This window comes from Pezoporus flaviventris, unplaced genomic scaffold (assembly GCF_033815535.1).
Source record: "Pezoporus flaviventris isolate CSIRO_AGI_PZ_B2104156 unplaced genomic scaffold, CSIRO_AGI_Pfla_v1 ptg000003l, whole genome shotgun sequence".
NCBI lineage: Eukaryota > Metazoa > Chordata > Aves > Psittaciformes > Psittacidae > Pezoporus > Pezoporus flaviventris.
The window spans coordinates 11,363,866-11,386,796 of NW_026892551.1; the positions used below are offsets into that span (position 1 = coordinate 11,363,866).

The following is a 22,931-nucleotide window of genomic DNA, read 5'->3' on the forward strand; positions in this document are numbered from 1 at the left end:
TCAAGGCATGATGAGAATTTCATAGCTAGTATTCAGTGGCAGTTACTGAAAGGTGTGTTTCAATAAGCTACTCTGAACATTAATGATAAATAAACATTTTATTCCCTTCCAGGATTTTTCATTTACTATATCCCATTATTTACATTTTAATAAAACAAATCTGCTGAGTAAATTTATACATGAAATACTAAGAGAGTGCTATTACTTCCCCTGTGAATCTAAATATATATATGTATTGCAAACACCACGATATTAGCAAAGAACATTTTTAAGATAGTATTTGCGTTATAATGTCTGCTCTAGTCAACAGGCTAAATCTACGTAGTGAATACTAAACAGTAAAAACAGCATTTGTTTTAAATTGTAAATGAAGATGCATTTTTCAGAGGCAAGCCTAAAATGATTAGCTCCAGTAATCACTCTCAGTTGCCTTTATTTTGCATTTCGTCAATCATCTTAACCATATCATTTGACATATTCTGTGTGTTATTTAATTGCATTTTCTAGCTCCTTAGGAGTTGTTCCTGGTGTGCCACAAGGAGGCTGTAACAACAGACTAAAAAGTCAACAAGCTTTTAATGTATTGAGCACATAAACAAATACAAAAGAAACTAAGTTCTGATGAAAGACAAACACACAAATTAAACCAAAAATATTTAGATTTAAAACAAATTATGTCTGCAAAGTCAATAACTCAGCAGTTGGAATATGCCAGATTAAATGTTGCCTGGGAAGTGGATACATGTTGCTAGGTTTGCTATTCCAGAAACCTGCTTTCCTTCCCATAAAATGTATGCTTTATTCAAAGGACCATTTGACGTAATTCATTTAGTAATAATTCAGTCATTATGTCATTTTGTTATAATCCAGTCATTGTGTTAGTTTCTTTGGTGCAAAGACAGACTTCTAATTTCCTGCGAGGTCTTTCTGTTACACCAGTTACTTCAATACCTGAGCTCTTTGCAAACATTAATTACTTTATCTTCAGAGCATGCCTGCAAGAAAGTGAAGTTTGGAGTATTCCAATTTGAAAGCTGGGAAATAGAGTCACAGACACATTAAGATGACAAACTACTTAATTTCCAAGTATTCAGGACCAAGTATTTTCAGGAGACTTTGCATTTTTTGGCAAATGTATTCAGTGTATTCAAATCACTGTTCCTGCTGATTTCAGTTTCACTTATGGGCTGAGATACCAAGCTGGATATTTATAATATGAGCAACACATAATTACTGGCTGGTTTGGAAGTATGTTTTCTAAAGGACTTATCCCAAACTACATAGGAACAGCACTTCAGCTTTTAAACCATGATTATCCATTCTTTTCCAACTATCCTCTGCCTTCTTATGCTCATTTCATATATTTCCATTTCTACAAAAAATGAAATCAAGGACTTTGCAGGCAACACTCTCAGTAATGATGACCCTTTTCTGCATTCATCTGTCTAAAGTGTTGCAGGTTAAAACCCCAAAATCTATAGATTATTTTACTGAAGACTGGACCATGATAGATTCTGATCATGATATTGGATCATGTTGCAAAGGCAACCTTAATTCTGACATTTCCTGTCTCTACTTTGCAGTCTTAACATAAAATTAAAACAGGCTGTTTATAAAGAAAAGCAAAAAAAAGAAGCAAGAAATAGACTTGTAATTTCTTATAGTTTAAAATATTCAGCTTAGTTGTCATGCAACAGTAAAAACTTTTAGACGTACCACAATATGTAACCCTACAACCCAAATGTAACTATAGGAGCTTGTTGTCTTTGTGGATCAGCTGTTACAGGGTGACAGGTTTCAGAACCAGTTCAAGAAATAGTAGTGGATGAGTAATGCTACATGTCAGGACTCTCTGTGTTCACTTCCAATATTGGAAGGAGGATCCCCTTTCACCATAAGCTCCCTTTTCTCTGTGTCACCCTTAGCATGTATCCCCATGTCTCTGTCCCAGTTCCTCCTAGCTTCTTCGTCCTCTCTCCGTTTCCAGCTTTTGTCAATAGCTAATCTCACTCTTTCTTTGCTATACGTTACGCTCTTTTTTTTCACTAGCTTCACATTCTTCCAGCATTCTCTTCTGAACTCAAGTTTCATGCCACCCTGACCTCCTGCCCAGTCATTTCAAGAGCTGCATTGACATTCACCATTACCAGCCTTTCATGTTTGGTGCTATATCTCCATCTGTATTTCCTGCTTTCCCCTGCCTTCCTATCAAGTTCCCTACTGTGTTTAGTACACATTCTGTTTCATCTTCTGCATCCACCTGGATATCAGGGAGGCAAGCACTGAAGAGTACTCTGTTCTTATTTCAGTATTTAGCACAGCAACTGTTTGCAGGAATGAGGAGAAAGAGAAGCAGGTTAAAAACTGCTTCATTCCTGCAGCACTGGGATAAAGCATGCTCAGTACAGACGGGCTCCTTGGAGAATTTAGTTGCAAAATTCTGTAAAAGCTTTCCAATGAGTGAATTTGGGATTTTTCTGACACTTTTTTTAATTTCTATCAGGACAACAAAGACTGTATCTTTCCAATTTTGCAATATTTCAGTTATGTCCTTACACGTTATCTGTAACTGATACATTATAATGCATACTCTAGTATGCATTATAGAAGCATTATTATATAGAATATACAATATAGTCCGTAATAAATAATACAATACTATCTCATGTTTCAGGTTCTGAGAAAAAAATATTTGCAAGGGAAATACTTATGTGTTTCTCATTCCTCTCACAAACATATCTCTATATCAGTATCAAAGCCTGTCAGGGGTAATAGTTTTTTTATCCATAATAATATTTTTTTTCAACTTCCTGTATTAAGCATGCTATGCAGTTCTGTGACTAAGCAAACAAAGGTAGAAAAACTGTTGCGTTCTGTGGGCAAGTGAAATAAATGAAATACCAAGTGTAATGTCAGCATTTAGGAAAATATACAAGGAAATCATAATTAAAAATGAAAATTTTATCTAATATTTTTTTATAAATGGAAGGACACTTCTCAACTCGCAGCTATGTTTAATGTTGGTGGGTTTAGTTATCGCTTCTGTGAGTAAGGAATATGACTAATTTAAGTGTAAAACATAATTGCATTTGTCAATAAGGGGAGTATGTTGTGTTCTATCTTTCATCATGTAGCACTCATTCAGATTTACTTTTAGTTCATGGAAAGTCTTTGTAAGATGGGAGTGATAATAAAAAGAAATTTGAGTATGAGACTATAAAAAGAAGCTGTACAGGATATTTTAGGGTTGGGTTGGGTTGGTTTTATTTTAAATACTGGGTAGAAAACAGTTTTATGGAATATCCATAAAATAATAACAAATAATCATAATTAAATAACCCTGTTATGGGTCTCAGATATATTTGCATATTTTTTCATCGATACAAACAGATAAAAAGTTACTAGGAGCTGGTGTAGACACTGGTTTAAAATGTTTTCTTTCTTGCTTCTGTTTAAAATAACAATAAAGCAGATTATCCTCTTCTCCATACATATTGTAGGTTCACTAGATGCCTATGCCTAGCTCCCAATCCGGTTTCCCAAGACCCCCTCATCCCACACAAAAAGGTACCATACAAAGATAATGTTTGACTTTTATATACTGTTTTGTTACCAGACCTCTTACTAAACACTAGAGCAATAACATTTACTGCCGCTCTTACTTCCTTATTTCCATTGACATTTTCTTCCCCATCTGCTTACTTACTCCATATTTTACTTACTTACTTACTCCATATTTTACTTACTTACTTACTCCATATTTTACTTACTCCGTATTTTACTTACTTACTCCATACTTACTCCACATTTTACTTACTTACTTCATACTTACTTACTCCATATTTGCCTGCCTGTGTTACTAATTTTTTGCTATAAATCCCACATTTCAAGTTTTCTGCCCCCCAATATTTTACCTCTCAAGTCCTGTACACTCATCTTCATTACATTTAATCACTACCTTTGTGCATTATCTAAACTTCTAAAAATGTCTCTAAAATGTCGTCTTCTACTTCTGCACTGTCTTCCCCATTGACCATTCTTCTCATATGGTCCTGTGGTGTCCCTGTCGTGTCTTCCTTTTCCCAAATTGCTCACAAATTGTTTTGTACTTTTCTCCCAAAGCTATTCTGTTAAGAACAGGAAGCTTAACCAATTTTTTTCTCTCTTGGCTGCTATTTTTTTTGTCTTCTCTATTTCTGTCCTATGTTCTATCAGTTGCCTCAGCCTGTACCATTTCTACTTTCTTCCAGTTAATTTCCACCTTCCACATTCCAGCCGTTTCTGAAACCAGCTTCATTGTTTTCTGTTCGCAGTCTTCTCACCCTGTTCAGTTTCCATGAATACTCAGGCCTTTCGTTATTTTTTACCCAAATGCCTGGTTGTGTTCTGAGAGACCCTTTGCATTGTGCCTGGCCTCAAACTTTTTCTGTCCTGCTTCACTCTTTCAGTTTTGACTTAGCTAAGCATTTTCCTCACGTGCAAATTCTGTTCCTTTTGTCCATCACTCAATATTTCATACCTCATTTCCTGATTCTGCTACAACTTTTTTTTTCTTCTAGCATATTATCAGACTTTCTCCAAATGAGTTTGTTACCTTACTCTCTCTGTCCCTTAGTAAAATCAAGTTAAGCTTTCTAAGCCCTTTCCCACCGACTGTTTCTTCTTGCCTTTTTCTGATTTTCCATCTCTTCTGTAGGCTCATATTAACAGTGCAGTTCAGTATAATTCTGATCGGCTTCAGACTGTGCTTTACTGATGTAAGGAAAAAAGGCACTTAGCTACCATGCACATAAAAGCTTCCAGGACCATCTGTCTCTTTCCCTCTCAGAAAAGATAAGGCAGGAAATGGAGATGTTGAGCAGATCCAGGAATAAAGAAAGAAAACAACTGCAGGTCAGCCCACTGACTGACTGCATAGTCCTGTATGGAGTTACTTGTAAGGCCTTTGAAGGCTACTGAGGAAGAGTGAGAAAGAAATTATGATTCAGCTTTGCCCATGCCAAGAGCTTAGTGTGTTCATTTTGCTGTCTAAGCACTAGGAGAAGATGCCCTGTAGCTGCCCTCCACATTAGTAGAAATTGCCTGGATACAGCTTCAGTCATTTGCCTGAAACCCTAACCTAAATTGTTTTCTATGTTGGTTTGAAATTTATTTTTCAACTAGCAAGGTCAGTGTAATAATCTCACCAAACAGTCCTTGATTCTTTCTGTACGTGTGTCTGAAAGATAGCTGTCTGAAGGACTTCCACATTGAAAAGGAACTTTTGGTGGTTCTGTGAAGCGTAAGCACAGTTACACTTCTGATATATAAATCTTGGACAAAAGCATGTGGAAATATGTGATGATATTTTTTATGAGATCAAAAACTTTATTGAAAAGGGCCATTATCAAGACTGTTAAGTCAAGCATTCCAAAATTAGGAAATGGTTAGAATTAAGGCTGTCTTCCGCACCTTTGTTCAACTGTCTTTGTGTATGCATTGTGATATAATCTTTAATTATATGATTAGATACTGTATTTTTCACAGTACTCTGTCTCATTCAGTGTGGGGGACAAGGATATAGTTGAATAAACGGATATCTATCCAATATTTTCTCTATCTTCGGTGCTCACTGTGCGCTCTCATGTTTTATATAATACCTGGTTTGTATATGATATTTTCATCATTAGGCATCATGCTTTACAGAAGAGGCACAAATTATTATCTCCGTTTCTTTCATATGACAAATCTTAATTTTGGCATTTCCTAACAGCTAAGTGTTTTGCTGCACCATTTAAATAATGTCCTAGGTAGCAATTTCCTTGGGTTTTCCTTTTTACAAGTAAGCTACAATCAGAAGTTTCACAACCTTATGGACTAAGAACCTTTTGGTTCCTAGTGATAAAGCTAACAAAGTAACTGATAAACTGTAATACCTTACTATGAACAGTATGGTGTAAGGAATGACCATTTTGCCATGGGGTTTTACAGATACCTGTTGAGATAAATACAGACAATCTTGGGATACATTTCATGCCCTTGGGCACAGAATTGTCCTTGCACTTTTCTTGCACCCTGTATTTCTTTTAACACTGTCTCCATCACGCTTTCTTATTCATGTTTCTTCCTTATCTATGGCCTAATTTGCCATTTCCAAATTTTATAATCTTGCCTTTTTTTTTGCTTACCTTTCAATACAAGTTTCTATTCATTTTCAGTTCCAGCCTCTAATTTTAACTTCTCATACGTAATATCCTTGTTAATCAAGATCCAGACATCTGCAGATAGTGGCTTATAACACTCTATCCATATGCCACACATCCAGTTACTTGTCAAGATTTCTTCCTCTTCAGATGACTTTAACTGATTTTCTTACCCTGTATGTCTTCTGTCCTCTTCTTTCATTCTATACTCAGCCACTTGGTTCTGTTCTTGTCTAGTAAGTCCAAACCATTCAATCCCTCAACTTCAGGCTCTGTTACTGTCAGCCAACCATTTCTTATTACTAGCTCCCTTTCACAGTGTTTTCCAGTGCCCTAATTTCTGTGTTTCTATGTGTTTAACCAGTATCTATCACTCCCTCTACTTACATTTTCTGTCTCTATCTTCAATTCCAACTGCATTAGACTTCTTATACTAATTTCTCTAAATCTTAAGTTTTATGGGAGTTTATGGTTTATAGTCTTAAAGAAGAATACTGTTGGCTGTAACAGGACACATTTTGCAGTGCAAGACTTGTCTCAAATTGACTAATGATTTTTTTAAAAATAGTTTTCAATATCCTCAAATGACAGGACATCTGTTTCTTTTCTGGGGACATCAGTTCTCTTTGCAGAACTTTTAAACTAAAATACCTTTTCTTTTGTGTTACTTTCATTTATTTTGCCCATGATACTGACTGTTATGACCAGCATCAAGTCAATTTCTCTTATCCATTATCCTCTATAGAGTCCCTTCAACAGCAGTATCTTTCTCCCAGGGCTTCTCTCTCCTGTCTTTGCATTTTCTCTCTTGCTCCCTGTGTCCACCCTTCCTCTTAACCAAAAGCAATTCCATTTGCACCCATAGACCCTCGGAGACAAGGTCATCTCTCTGTATAATGCCATGTAAGCCAATGGTCATATGTTCTCTACAGTACCGATTGATTAAACCCAAGAAAAGGAAAGCATCTGATTCTTTATACGTTTTACCAGGTTTTATTCTTGCCTTTTTTTCCTCATTAAACTTCTTAGAAATGTTAACTATATATATAAACTTGTAAATTTTGCATTTTTATTCAATTGACACTTGTTTATCAGGTATTCCATTTTTACTGCTGCTTAGTAAGTACTGTGGATTATTTGTTACTCATTTATTTTTGCGTGGGACTTCTAGCAGAAAGGTGCTTCAGTATAGTATAAAGCCAGGATCCTCGTATGGATTCATCAACTCATTTTGAGAAGGAAAATACATTTTCATTTTCCCATGTGACATCCTTTCTTCTCTGCTGAACTGTTTCAATTCTGTTTCAGCTTTCTTATGTTACTGCTTTCCCATTTTCCTTTCCCCTCTGTTTCAGCCTCCCCCTCCCTGCCAAATACTACTTCTGAATACCCCATATCTTCATTATTAGGCCATTTCTTTGACCTGTGAGGCAACGTCTGTGTATGATGAGAAGCTATGTGTGTGCTGGTTGACCAGGTGGCTGACTAGGAGATGCATACATTCTGAGGGATCAGTGACAAGCTAGGAGATATACGCGTTTTCTGCTGAACATCTTGTTGCTGCCTCTTGGCAGCTGGGCAAATCAAACAGTACATGATGCTTCACAGCAGCTGATGGGCCAAACGGTTTTTCAAGCTGCAAGAGACCCACGGCCCACCTGTTGTGCAGGCCTGCTATAAAGGTTGAACATTTCAGCAGGGAAAAGAAGTCAGGAGCTGGAAACAAAGCTGTCAGAAGCCTGGAAGGCAAAGGGTTGTTTTTTTTTTTTCCTAGATATATTGAATAACTGCCCAAGGAAACATCTGCTACTTTGCTAGGCTGTTTATGGAAACAAACAGCTGACTATTCTAGACCCACAGAATATGAAAAGGTTCTGTAAAGCAGCAATTACAAAACAGTGGTCTGGGTTTTTTTGGAGATGAACTTTTTGTGACTTTTAAGGCACTTAGCCTGATATTCCGTTATTCCATCTTTAATTCTAGATTTAAAAAAAAAAAAAAAAGAAAGCAACAGCAAAAAAAAAAACAGCAAAAAAAACCCCCAAAAACAACAGTAACAAAAGCAATCACTCCTACAAAAATAAACCCAATACAAAAAAAAAAAACCACGAAAAACTAATGAACAAAAACAGCACAACCCCAACAAAGCAAGAACATAAACCCCAAACCAAACCTAATACTTCCCATTTAATTTGTCAAGGAAGACTCTATTTTTCAGCTTAGGAGTCAACAAGCAGTAAGGTCTGCCTATGTTTGTGAAATACCATGTCTTGTGAACATGTGACTTTCAGCAATCTAACATAGATTTTGCATTTTTCTTTTTACCTGTCTGATTATCAGGCTTCCTCCTTAAGTTTTCCATTCTTAAGGTTTCTTAATTTCTGTAAGGCAACTGGTTTCAGTCTCTACAGCTGTGGTTAACTGCAGACATAAGACAGGACCATGCCCTCCTTAGGGCTATTCTAGCACCTGTAGCTACAAGTAGTGATCTGAGCTACCAGAAAACTGTGAAAAAGAGAGCTGAGCAAAGCTGTTGTAGTGACCTACTAGGAAGTAATGTCTGCTCTCTTGTTATTAATACTTCTCTGAATGCCAGAGTTTGTCAAACAAATTGATGCATTGGTGAAAATGTATCAATTTTAGAAGCTGAAGGGGAGAGTCTTTCCTGCATTGCTCTTCTCTGTTATCTTTCTTATACTCAAAGTATTTTTAGATGAAGTGGTGGGGTTAAAGCGGGGAAACTGTAGGAAGTTTAGTGTCTAACCCTCAATGACATTTAGTTTAGCTGCTTTACTAACTCCCTTTGGTTAGTCTACCTGATTGTATTTTATTTTTGTTCAGTATTCCAAAAATATTTGCTGGTTAAATACTGTTCCTGTTTGCAGTAGCACATGCTTAAAATGCTTCATTTTCCCTCAGGTTAGTGCCTTAAACTTCATCTGCTTTTTTACTACAGTGTGTAACGCTTTGTATTGTCAGGGTCATGCACTTATTATTCAACTGTACAGTGCTGTGAACTTTAATGGAATTATACACATATAATAAATAACAATCTGTGTGCGCTACTTCGAATTTCATTACTGTTGCGGAAGCTGTATCTCTGGAAATAGGTTTTCTAATTTTTCCACATTTTAGAAAAAGCTGGGCTCTCTCCTGTACACTAATCTAAATATTTTATTTTCCATAAGAAGAATAAGCCTTACTGTCTTTACAGCCTCACTAGTTTTAAAGACGTTTGTTTTACTGATATTTTGGCGTGACACACAATCCAGTATAGTACGTATTTTAAACCTAGATTGTACATTAGACATTCATGACGTCTCTTGCTCGTTTGTTTTTTACTGTTGAAATCTGAATAGTCAGTGAGGAAGCATACAGCAAGGATTTATTTTGTTTCATATTTCCTTGACCATGAGTAAATACTGAAATCATCTTCCCATGCATGGAAACCAAAAAGTAAAAAGTATGTTCCCAAAAGTAATAAATATGTTCCCTATCCCCCTCCCTAAGAGTCTAGCACTTTGGCAGGTTTTCAACCCAAACTAATGAATTAAAGACAACATTGATTAACTTAAACAGAAGGTGGTATTGATTGCAGGCAGTACCCTATAAATAGACAATTGTTTCATAGTGTTCATAGGTCATTGTTAGCTACACCTTTAAACTTTAAGGTACATAATCCTGTTATCTATCACAGAATCATAGAATCGTTAGGTTTGGAAAGGACCTTAAGATCATCTAGTTCCAAACCCCCTGCCGTGGGCAGGGACACCTTAAGCTAAACCATATCACCCAAGGCCTCATCCAACCTGGCCTTGAACACTGCCAGGGATGGAGCATTCACAACCTCCCTGGGAAACCTATTCCAGTGCCTCAACACCCTAACAGGAAAGAATTTCCTTCTTATATCCAATCTAAACTTCCCCTGTTGAAGACTGAACTCATTACCCCTTGTCCTGTCACTACAGTCTCTAATGAAGAGTCCCTCTCCAGCATCCCTATAGGCCCCGTTCAGATACTGGAAGGCTGCTATGAGGTCTCCACGCAGCCTTCTCTTCTCCAGGCTGAACAGCCCAAACTTCCTCAGCCTGTCTTCATATGGGAGGTGCTCCAGTCCCCTGATCATCCTCGTGGCCCTCCTCTGGACTTGTTCCAACAGTTCCATGTCCTTTTTATGTTGAGGACACCAGAACTGCACACAATACTCCAGGTGAGGTCTCACAAGAGCAGAGTAGAGGGGCAGGATCACCTCCTTCGACCTGCTGGTCATGCTCCTTTTGATGCAGCCCAGGATACGGTTGGCTTTCTGGGCTGCAAGTGCACACTGCCAGCTCATGTTCATTTTCTCATCAACCAACACCCCCAAGTCCTTCTCTGCAGGGCTGCTTTGAATCTCTTCTCTGCCCAGCCTGTAGCTGTGCCTGGGATTGCTCCGACCGAGGTGTAGGACCTTGCACTTGGCATGGTTAAACTTCACAAGGTTGGCATCAGCCCACGTCACAAGTGTGTCAAGGTCCCTCTGGATGGCATTCCTTCCCTCCAGGGTATCAACGGAACCACACAGCTTGGTGTCATTGGCAAACTTGCTGAGGGCGCACTCAATCCCACTGTCCATGTCAGCGACGAAGATGTTGAACAGGACCTGTCCCAACACCGATCCCTGAGGGACACCACTCGTTACTGGTCTCCAGCTGGACATTGAGCCATTGACCACAACTCTTTGCATGCCGCCATCCAGCCAGTTCTTTATCCACCAAAATATCACCCTAAAAGCAAAGGAAGGGCACAGAGTTAGTGAACAATTACATATATGTTGCAAAGTATTCTAATAGAGCCCTCTTATTCAACACTTATACGCTTACATAAACTTTTTCACATTCTCTTTGAAATTGCTATTGCTATTTACATCCCATAGCTGCATATATACGAAGCTGCTGGAAATCAAGTATGTTCATTACTTTTCTACTGAGATAAATGATTAATCAATCAAAGGCTTTCTTCCAACATAGTACTTTACAGCACTTTTAAAACAACTATGTGTAAAATTAATGACTAAGCATGAACAGAGTCAAATGGGAAAAATCAGGACAGTAAGAATATTAAATAAAGCACATTGTGCACCAAAAAGGCTATTAAGACTTTATATAGAATTGTTTTGCTCTGTTACATTTTTGTTCATCTCTTCCTCCCTCTTTCCTCCATGTTCATGTTATTCAAACAGGGAAGGATAGGATCTATGAATTCTTACCTAACAGACTTCTGAGGTCACCCCAGTTGTCTTGCTGCCTGGGAGAGATGGGCACTGCAAGCTGCTAAACTGCCTATTTGTTTCCCATGAGTATTCTTTTCCGTTCATCTTCTCCCTCAGAAGGTAACTGAAACCTGAACAGGCTGGTAGAACACGCATTCAGTGTGTTTTAGCATAGTGTCATCAGCTGAAAAACAAATCATTTTTTTTTCCTTCCACAGAAAGAACTAAAAGACTTTATTTTTTCAAGCCAGGATAAAAAAGTTATTAAAAAATCATTTCAGTGAAATGGTATTTCTGTAGCCTATCATGAAAAAATATAAAAAAAGTGGATTTCTAGTTCCTTCACAACTGAACTGTAGTCCTGTGTCTTTAGGTTGATTGAGGAATTAGATCTGCTGACTGTAAGCTGTTTACCAGTGTTTGCCTGTAAACTGTGTAGAGAGCTGTTCCTTTTTTTCTCTCTTTTTTTATTTCAGCCACATTTACTACTTCTTAGACAGGTGTTGGAAAGTGGTATCATGTTAGCTGTGTCATAAAGAAATTGTTCCTTGGCATTTGGTTTCTAAACTATTATAGACATTAAAAGTGCCTGATGTTTGTGTATCACCCCTTTATAAAGTAACTTCATCTGTCAATATTATATATTATAATATATTATTATATATATTATTTGATTATTTCTTGATTCAATATGATCACCCTTCTCATACCAGGTTGACCTTTTTGGCAAAAGACTGGACATAAACTCTAGATTCTGTTACTCCTACATAAATATAACCAGTTTCGTTAAAATTACTTGCATAATGACATGGAAAAGGTTTGAGGCTACAATAAAGGAATAGGGAATGGATTGTTTAATTTATGTATGTTCTGCTAGCTTCCTAACCCAAAACTCCATTGAATTTCATTCTTCAACTTCCTTGTATACAGGCAGACTCAATACCTGCTGTACTTTCCTGCTCACTGAAGTGAAGACAAACCAGTATCAGCTTCCTGTACTCCAGGAGCTGAAGACTAAGCATTCATTCTTTACTGCATAATTTCCTTTTGATATTTTGGTAAAAAACACAAAAAAGATGCAACATTTAATGAAATCTGAGTCATCAAAGGCAAAACTATCCCCAAATATCCTGTGGCAACAGCAAGAAGCCAAAGAATTGCCAGATGTTTATGTGGAAGAGTATTCAATACTTTTCTCCTATGACATAAACCCATTATACCGCAGCAATGGTGCAATAGTATTATTTAAATACTTTGACATGATCATCCCTACATATATCCCCTACCATATTCTTGAAATTACTGTCCCCATTCATGACCAAGGTAAACAAAAATTAGTAAAGGAGTATAGCAAGTAATGTCATTTCCCTTAAAGCTTTACACAAATGTCTTTTGAGATGAGATAAGGACTGTGAGATGTTAGTGTCTGTGCTGGTAAATGACTTCTTCTGTTTATGTAAGAAGTTATATGTGTTCATGAACCCACATTTCTGATCAGGTAGATTCCTGATTCAGGTACCTTTTTTGATCTCAGGTCTTGCTGTCAGACTCACCTGCAAATCCAGATTTTGAGCCTGAAGGACTGAGTTAGTCTTGTGAACATTAAAAGAGGGTTTTCTTAACTGTGGAGAGCAACAGGGGAAAAAACTGTGAAGGTAGTTACTTGGAAGCATCACGCCAATTTGAAGCATTTTGATAAGGAGTAACGAAGAAGGTGATGAATAAGGCGAAACCTTTCAAGTTCTCTGTTTCCATTTGTTAGAAGGGAACAGCCAGTGACGGAGTGACAATTCAAAGAACTAGTCTAGAAAAATATTTTTGCCATATGAATTTGTTTATACAGCTTACACAGAAGTAGGCTTTAGAAGGAAAGACATGAGAAGAAACGGTATGTGAATTTGCATCCAGATGGAGTGATAGGAAAATGGGGGAAAGGTTTTTTTTTCTGAGAAGAGATTTAGACAGTGTTGTATTGAAGAGTCAAAAGTAACAAACAGGATACCTTCATTTTGAACTTCACTGACAGGCAAGATGAAAGAGTAGTTCACAGTGACTAAGAGGAGTAGTTGTGGTAAGGAAGAGGAGGAGGAATCAGAAGGGGTGAATGATTAAGAGCTCTGTTCCCCAGCCTGAGATCACACAGAAAATCAGAAAAACAGGCTGAGGTTTTAGGTCAGACAGAAGGGAATAGTCATGAGGTACAAAGGGCTTTGTCAATTGTCAGTGAGGATATGATGGTGGAATTTCTTATTGTGGATTAGATAACTCAGGTAGAAGGCTGGGAGAGGGAGACAATGGGAGGAAGATCACAGCCCTGAGAAACTGAAACAGAAAGTTGAGGAAGAAGCCAAAAGTCAAACTGGGAAAGAAATCAGCCATGTGGATGGAAAATAAGAAGATCCTAACAAAAGGAAAACAATATTTGAATACCAAAACCCTTTTATCAAAGGCTAGCCTAGAAAAGTCTAGGAGGTAGGGGCTGAGGTGCTGGTTCTAAGATTTGGCTAGAAAGAAATCATTAAGAACAGATACAATAAAAGTTTGCAAAAAAAAGTTGACCAGCAACAGAATTGATGGTGAAGGACGAAGGTACTTCCCAGCATTTTGCAAGTGTTGTGGTCATTCATCCATGTGCTTAACTGATGCATTCTTACCAAATTAGGAACATGCAAGTATTATATCCATGTTGTTAAAGAAAAAAAAAGGCTGTTCAAAGAATAGGAAAGTTTCATAGGTTTTAACTTGCAACTTCTGAAGTTAAAGTTTTTTCTTTAACAACACATTTCTTTAACACATTTTCTTTTATCAACAATATCCCTAAAGACAGGATTCTGTACGTACAGAATTATTACAATGTGAGTTCTAGAAATTTTCTTGTATATTTTTGCTAAATGTGTGTGGTAATTGTGGTGGTAAAATTAAGAAAATTGAGAATTTTCTCAATGGTAGTAATCATCTATCAAAAAACATAAAGTTAGGCATGGCCACATTTTTGCTTCCCTTGTTGCATTTAGAGAAAATCTCAGTTTCTGTCAGATGCTGTAAATTTGACATAGAATAAATAAACTGAATAAATTTGACATAGAATAAATAAACTGAACCATTACACTCTAAATATCGTATTGCAGATAAAAAGTATGTACACAGCAAAACTTTCAAAGGGAGGTACCTTCAGTTGAAACTTAGTAAACTGTTGAAGTCATACCGCCTAAGGGGGAGGGAAGGGAAGTTTAATACTTTGAGGGGGCTTATAATGTTACATTACCTTTAATTCTGCAAAGAAATTTAGACTATAGGTGAGCAAATATTCTTAACAGTCTTGTAACAGCCTGTTTTTGTGAAGAATATCAGCTAGTGATTTTCTCTGCTTGTAGGAAACCTGGTTTATACTGGTACAAGTGTCAAGAATGAGAGCAACTAAAATGTACCTCTATACTTTGTCAAATTTAAGGATGTATATTCACATTGTGGAAAAAGAAAGCTTCTTTTATGTTTTCAGACTCAGAAGGGATACCATAAAGTAATCCTTTACTATAGTAGCTTAAACTACAGAATAAACATATTACACCTTGAGTATTGCATATAATAAAATAGGATTTAAATGAACATTATTGAAATCAAAGTTCAGTTTAGGACCTTGAGTGTATTGTTGTGAAAAGCCTAGTCAGTTATATTTATAGCTTCATATTTTCACAGCAAGCAAACAGTTTAGAAACCTAGGGGTCCCTTATGCTTTATGCAAGTGCAGTAGTTTTTAAATAACAACATAAGGTCCACAATTTCCTTTCCTTAAAACCTACAATAAAAAATAAAAATGAATGCCATCACCGCACAAACTACAAAGGTAAAAAAATGCTGTATCTTGCATTTTTCTACCTCCTGTGGCTAGGGACAGAATGCAGACATGCCACAATAATGTTTTTTATTTCTACTGTTCAAACCATATTAATGAGAACATCATTTTGGAGAACTAATTATTTCTATTTGTCTTGTGTCACACTTTCTAATTCCCCTATATTAGCACAGCCAAAGCAAATTAATTGCTTTTCCAGCAGTTGAACCTTGTCCAAGAATGAGCTCACATTCCCTTCCAGTTTTGCAGTTTCTGGGAGTGCATTGTGTCAAAAATTTCTCTTGATACTAAACACAGCCCAGAGAATATCTTTACAGATTTCTGTTGCTGCTCACTTGATGAAATTTATAAGTTTAAGTGACCCACTAGGAAAGATAAAGTTCTTAGCTGCAAGATTATACATCAAAACAGTTAAAGTGAAATTAAAATTAAATGAATGAATCTCACTGAAGCAAAAAAAAGCAGTAATTAATGGTTCCCTTAATTGTCTTCATAAAATATTTGCATGGGTCTAATTTGCATAATTTGCATGTTTTAATTAATCTTTCAAAGGAATTTTGTGCTGAGAGAAGCCAGAAAATCTCTTTGTTTTATTTAACATCTAATGAAATATTTATCTTCATTAATGAACTTCTCATCTTCATTAAAATAAAAATTGCAGAAGTTTGTATGTTTTAAATGTTTTTATAATTGTAGTATGCAAAAAAATCTCTTCAGACCTAAGGTATCTGAAAAACAAACACATTATTGCACATTCTGTGTCATTTTGACTACGGCAACATTTTAAATTTGAGAAACCTTACTTCCTCCCCTAGAAGTTTCCAAGGGGTTGTAAAGTACTTGAATTTCATGATAATTGATGATTTTTTAATTTTTTTATTTTAATTTACAAATAGATTTGACAAGTTAAACATTTTGGTATCTTTTATTATTGTCAACCTGTGATACATAACAGCTTTTCTGGAGCAGATATAGTGTACAGTAAAAGAGACTACCATCATAGGTTAAAATTCAAAATACTGCATGATTTTGTACATGACAAGGGGTTAGTTTATAATCTTTTAGACTAACAGTTGTGGAAAAAACAGTTTGTGAGTTACTGCCTGACATTTGGTGATTGAACCTGGAGTAAGACTGATGACAGTAACAGTTATAAAGGACAGTAGTGGCAGAGGACCTAAAGTTAAACGACAGGTTGCAGTGATCAGCAACTTTGAGAGAGTATCCAAAACAGTTAGACATCCAGAAAGAGAATTTTAAAAAAATGGTATTAAGGTTTTGTGCAAAATTTGAATGTAGAAGTGTAAGGAGATGAAAGGAAATGACGTACTTCATAGAGGCAATTTCTGTAAAAAGAATAGTAAGAGGATGATGACCAGTTTTTTGGGGATAAAGGTGAAGGCTGCTACTTTAAAAGGGGACTACCTAGAATGCCAAGGTAATGCATCAGCTACTTAATACTGTTGGAAATAGTGTCTGTGGAGAAATAATAGCGAAGTGTGGTAAAAATAAAATAGCTTCTATACAGAATGTTAACGCTGTTCATAGTAAGATTTGTGGAACGGAGTTCCATTTTTTTCAAGGATAAGTACAATATTATTGGAATAATAACTTGAAATAGAGAAATGATTGGGGATTTTGAATGCAACGAATTTTATTTGCGCAATGAAACAGCATGATAGGATCTGCACTCATTTTATTATGAAATGCCTATGCTTAAATCCTTGCACAAGGAGTTTATAAACACATTAATGTGTTCGAATATGCTTTATACTTGCAACACCTTAGAAAGCCAGCCCTGTGGAGATAGAAAAGTAGGAGCTGCTTAAGAGTGCGTTAAGATACAGCACTCATTGTATAAAATAATTTAGGAAACAGGATGTGTAAGCTATAGAGACTGTATAAAGAGTCATATATTCTTTACTACATTATCCTAACATTTTTTCAACTGATAAGATATAGTGGAAATTGTGGGTACCATAATGGTCGAATGGATATCGTTATGTATTATGAAGGTGTGGAATAGCTGCTGAGGCAATGTAATTATCTATAAAATACCCAAACAATATCAGTGGGAGGGATATGTTTCACTTCACAATTTCATGGAGTAGATGTCTTTATCTGAGCTATTTAGGCTGGACTCCTATTAAAGTCAATGAAGAGTAATAGACACATCTCTTCCTTTGAAGAAAATGAATTATAACTTCCAAGTTTCTTCATTGATTACAAAACCAGCTCAAACACAGCTATCTACAGTGCAGGTGGCTGAAGCTAATGTGGTGAATCTCATCTGTTGTGTATTTTGCTTTTTGCTTGCCTCAGAATTCCAACATCACTTGTGATAGTAAACGCTCTGCAAGCAACTGCATTTCAGTCTCATAACTACTGATGTTGGAAATGAGTATTTGTGCATCATTTCTGGAAAAATATCCATGCCTGACAATTCCCTTTCTGCTTGGTGTAGTTCTGTAATGTTTCCATACTTTACAGTTTTGAAATTTGCATAAAACATGACCCTCAAATGTAGAAAGGGTAACTTAAATTTTGCCTTAATCTTGAAGCTTTGCAGCTTTTATTGCAATTAGATGCTACCATGGGAGGCACAGGGAATAAAACAAGAATCTAAAGAATTCAGAAAACTCTGAAATAAGAACAAAAGTGGACATTGAGAGGTGAAAAAAGAGGTAGATGAAGGATCACAGAACTCTAAAATGGAAAGTGGTGTTATGCTCCTAATATAGTTGTATTATAGCATGTTAACTATATTACTGTATCATTACTAATTTGTAATGGACAACTAATAAGTATTTCTCCATTTAAATGTAGTTTTGCTTGCAAGTAAGACATGGCTTGGAATTAATGTGATGAAACTTAGAAGTCTACAATGTAGACAGTTATATCTGTGCTTGTAACCCTTGACCCTCTGCAGAGGGGGTGAAGTGTCTAGAGTACGGTTCACCACTTCATAAAGTAGGTGTCTGTATTTCTCCTTTGTCTATAGACATAGGTGTAACTAGTGTACCCTGGTGTCGAACTCTACAAACAAATTTAGTAAACTCAGTCACATTCCAGAAAAGATGAATTCAGTTTCTGGAAGTGAGAAAATAATTTCTTGTGGGAGCTTTGGGGAAGGGTGGGGATTTGATTGGTTGGTTCGGTTTGGTATGGATTTTTTTTTTTCAATAAATAACTAAATCCATTTTACAGCAGGGGTTATACTCCAGGATGATCTAACTGCAAAGGATAAATTTAGCGTGTGACGCAGTCACAAGTATATGTTAAGGACTCACTGTCTTTGCTCATTTCACATTTTGCAGCAAACAAAAAATCGAGTGGATAATATCAATTTCACAATTAAAATAGTAGTATTTGTTTGGGTGCCTTACATGCTTTAGTTCTGATATTTTGTTTTTGAATTATATGGTGAAAGAATAGCGCATTTTTTATGTTTCAGTGCATTTTTAACCAATGCTTTAAGCCAGAATTGAGTCTTTATGCAGTCTTTATCTACTGATTTCTTGATGGCAGCACTGATGCTTTCGTATCTCACAGGGGTATTGTGAAACTTAATTAATGTTTGTAAAGTATTCTGGATCCTGGATGAAAGGCACAACAGAAGTTGAGTTATATTGTTAACTTCTGCTTTTATATTTTCTTTGGTGACTGATCAGAATCCCAGGCACTAAAAAACAACAAAGAGAGGTGATGCAAGATGCAGCAATTCACAACTTACTAACTAATTAATTCAAACTTAGTACAGGAAAATAGATTTTAAAATATTTTATGGGATTCAGTAAGGAAATAGTTGATAGTCATAATTTTGTATAAAGGCAGCTTGCTTGGATTTTCAGGAGAGAAAAGTTTAACAGAATGACTTAACTGAATTACTCTGTGTTAGATCAAAAGTGGTATATTACTGACAGGCAACATTTTGGTGCAATAGGTGACAATTTCTCTTTTATAACCCTAAAGGAGCTGTAGAGTAAGAAGTTCTGTTAAAAAGACTGGCAGTTCAACAGTCAATATATTCAAGAGGCAAACAAGCAGTTAAATTTAAAATGTAAATAAAACTGTATGGTGAGTTTGTATCAGGCGGTGAGCAGTCTTAAAAGCTAGGAAGGTAACCACCACTTCCACACCCCAGCTCAGTTGCTGTATTACTTTTATATCACTTAAAAAATAAAAAGAAAAAAAGATACCCTTGCCATCAGTAAAGCTATATTAATTTAAAGTACCTGAGAGTCGTATGGTTTAATTTTAAAGCAGCCAAAGCTTTTAGGTTTTGTTATTTGTCTCTTTGCCTGTGTGATTAAAAAAAAAACAAACCACCAAAACACCAAAAACCAACCCCACCAAAAAAAACCCAGAACAACAAAACAAAAACAAACAAAAAAAGGAAAAAAAAACCAAACCAAAAACAAAAACAAAGAAACAGAAAAAAAAAGAAGCAAAACATTTTTATGTCCTTCAGAAGTCAGAAATGTTTATAGTATTTTAAGATAAATTCTTAATATATCTGTAATATTCATGTAAGTGCCAATTACTATGCCAAGTCTATTTTAATTCTAAAAATAGCATTTTGTAGCAGTGGGTATTTTTATATTGACATCATTAAGAAAAATAGCATAAAACAATTTGGGCTTTATATAATTGAAGCATTCAGCTTTCCCAAGGATTTGATTTAGACCTTGACCTCTCTGTCAGTATCTCAAGTTCATTTGAAGGAAAAAAAAAAAAAAAGAAAAAGAAAAGAAATAAATCAACTAAGAAAAGTAAGTATAAAGGAAGTGGAACTAAAATTAACACATTTGGAAGGAATACTTAGCCAGCATGGTGTTCCATCTATAGCTAAAATTTGCTGTCATCATGTATCTATAATAAGTATTCTTCCAGTGAACTGCCAGCTGGCTTGTAAAGAGGAAAATATATTCTATAGAACAGACTGGTAGCTTTAAAAAGAAATCTTCAGCTTTTCAAGCCGTCACAGGAAGTATGTTGGTCATTGTAAGGTTCCGTAACACCTGAAGGACATCCTGGGAGACAGCAGTATATACAATGATAACGTGATGTCATTTTGTTTTTCGTAGTTGATAAACACGTGTATCAGTAATGATAAAAGGAATATTTTTTCTGTATTTTTTTTCTCAGCTCTATTTTTTAAAAGTGGTGCAGCCTCTAAGCTGTATTGCAGCATAGGAAAAGCAACAAATAGCATAATAGTGTGTTTTGTCATGGATGTTAGAAAGCATAGATCACAAAGTGCTACAGCTGGCCTTGGAAACAAAGTGTTAGGAAGTCAGGACCAAAAAATTTGCAGTACTGGTTTATGTGCATATAGAATACAGATTGTTAAAAATGTACAATGCTATATTATACTATTCAAGTTTTGACTTGTTTATCTAGTCTCTGTTGATTCTGCAGATTTTGCCTGTGACAAACTGTCGGTGCATCCCTTGCATTAAAAAGCATGTATTTTTCATGATATTGTTTCATGCTGTAATATGCTGGCTACAAGTCCTTTCAAGTAATCAAGCTATATTGAATACAAACATAAAATAAAAAGCAGCAATAATTTGATCTCATTTTTAGCTTTACAGTCTGACTCAACAATGCACCCTCTTAGCCATTGAAAAGAGAACAGTGTCTTTGTACATTGATGAATTGAACATAAAAATATTGTTGCATCAAACTCCTTGGCTTCACTGGAAATACTGGAAGCATCATAAAAGTGCTATCTATAGCTGACTGGGGCATCAGTTCCACCTTAATCATCAAATTTGTTATGACAATCACAGTTACTATCACTGCAGTAACTCTGCCATCCTAAGCAATCTGATTCCCAATGCTAAAATATCAAAATGCTAAAACACTATTATAATGTACAAAAATCAGTTTTGTTCCTGGTCCAAATGGGCAATAGTTTCAGAGTCTGATCTTAAACATTCAGTGCACAAAATAATTAAAACAAAGGTTTCCCTGTATTTTTTTTCATATTCTTGCAAAACCTGTGACTCTCAGACTTTTCCAGCAAAAATTAACTTCATAGCCAAGTTGGTTTTACCAGAGCAGATATTCAGTAAATAGATGCCGTATATACTCAGTTCTTGCTTCTCTTTCTACTGTAATAGCATAGCGTTAGGGATAGGACTACATGGGCTTTAAAATCCACATTTGCAGAATACCATATCGCAAATACTATCCTAAAGACCATTTTAATACCCCTGTCATCTTGGAAGGCTACACCAAAATTGAGTTCCTGCAATAGAACTTGTTTGTGCCTCTTTTTTACTATTTAATGTATATACAAGGGATAATCATTGCTTTTCTATGAGAAGTATACCAATTGATTTTATTTTCATGTTTTGTACTCAGTTCCATGCATTATAGTAGTATCCTGTTCTAAAATTTCCTGGTTTAAATTCACTGTGAGCATGGCTAAACCACATCCTAGACATTGCCAGGGGAGGTCCTGCAAGTGACCTGTACAACTGCCATTAATATGTTTCTGATGAAAATACATGGTGTAAGTGGACAGCAAGAGAAAAGAAATAAATAAGTAAATAAATAAATAAAAGAGAGACAGCAACCATGAAGTAACATTTTTCATTTCCTCTGTCTTGACAAAATCACACTTCCCAGCAAGAAAATTTTGCACATCCGATATTTTGCACAGGTCATTGTTTCTGACTCCAAGGCAGGAGCTTGGTCCCAGAGTCACAGTTTAAGACTGCTGTGTAGTTTAATTTAGCCATTCTCTTTTCTCTTGCTTACTTTTTGGTGGTGGACTGTGGTGCTAAGTTTTCCTTGGGAAGGCATGCTGCTTCCATATGGTCTGGGATTTCTGTAGTGGGGTGTATCCAGGACACAGTCTGTCATGACATGCTTTTTTTCTGAGGAATCTCTATTGGCAAAGACACAGAGTTGTGCCAAATTCAAACCACCTGGCCCTAAAGCTAATTGAGTTTTTCCTGGGAGGATAGAATAATAATTCTAAAGTACCTATCTGAAATTATGTTACCACTGAGAGGCAGTGGGAAAGGTTTGTTTGTCACTGCAGTACTTAGATGCATCTATGAAGATACGCTCAAGATGGAAGTTTACAGTCAGTTAGGGGAGCTAGTTTGAATTATGAATTGCAAAACAACCTACCTGGGCCAGCATCAGCACTTGTCACTGAAAGAGTTCTCTTGTAATTTTAAATGCTAGTACTGTTAATTCCTTATGTCTTATAGGAACAAAAGCATTGCCTAAGTACCGCTCCATAGCTAACTATTAGTTTAAACCACACATACGTCTTTGGGCTTGAAGTCTTTCTGTAATTTAACATGAGCTCATTTTCTTCAGTTTTGCAGTTGTGCCCCTCATGCTAAGCTCCGGGAACTTCATTTAGGATCTATTCATATTTCTGTATGGTAGTAAGGATTATGTGTGACTTAGTTCATTTCTTGTTTCTTAGGGCATGACTTCTGGTTTGGTTTCTGTCACCTTGACTCTTGTTCTAGGGCTGACTGCTTGGTGCCATTGTCTTCCCTAAGCTTGCTTTTATGCAAAATAGCTAAAAGCAGCAAGCTTATATTGCATGTGTTTTGACACCCCATGCATCCTTAATAGATTTTCCATAAGCTTGCTACTGTGCAGTCCATCT

At 36.1% G+C, this 22,931-nt stretch overlaps 1 protein-coding gene across 6 annotated transcripts in view; it reads left to right on the forward strand.

Moving 5' to 3' along the window:
* DACH1 (dachshund family transcription factor 1) overlaps positions 1 to 22,931 on the forward strand; it is a 375,827-nt gene that overhangs the window by 339,557 nt on the left and 13,339 nt on the right. For 2 of the 6 annotated variants that reach the window (XM_061445288.1, XM_061445292.1), the window contains one exon: positions 3,501 to 3,567. The exons of the other annotated variants lie outside the window; for them this stretch is intronic. In XM_061445288.1, coding sequence (XP_061301272.1) covers positions 3,501 to 3,523 — 23 coding nt within the window. In that variant the 3' untranslated portion in view covers positions 3,524 to 3,567. The remainder of the gene's footprint in view (positions 1 to 3,500; positions 3,568 to 22,931) is intronic. 6 annotated transcript variants of the gene reach the window in all.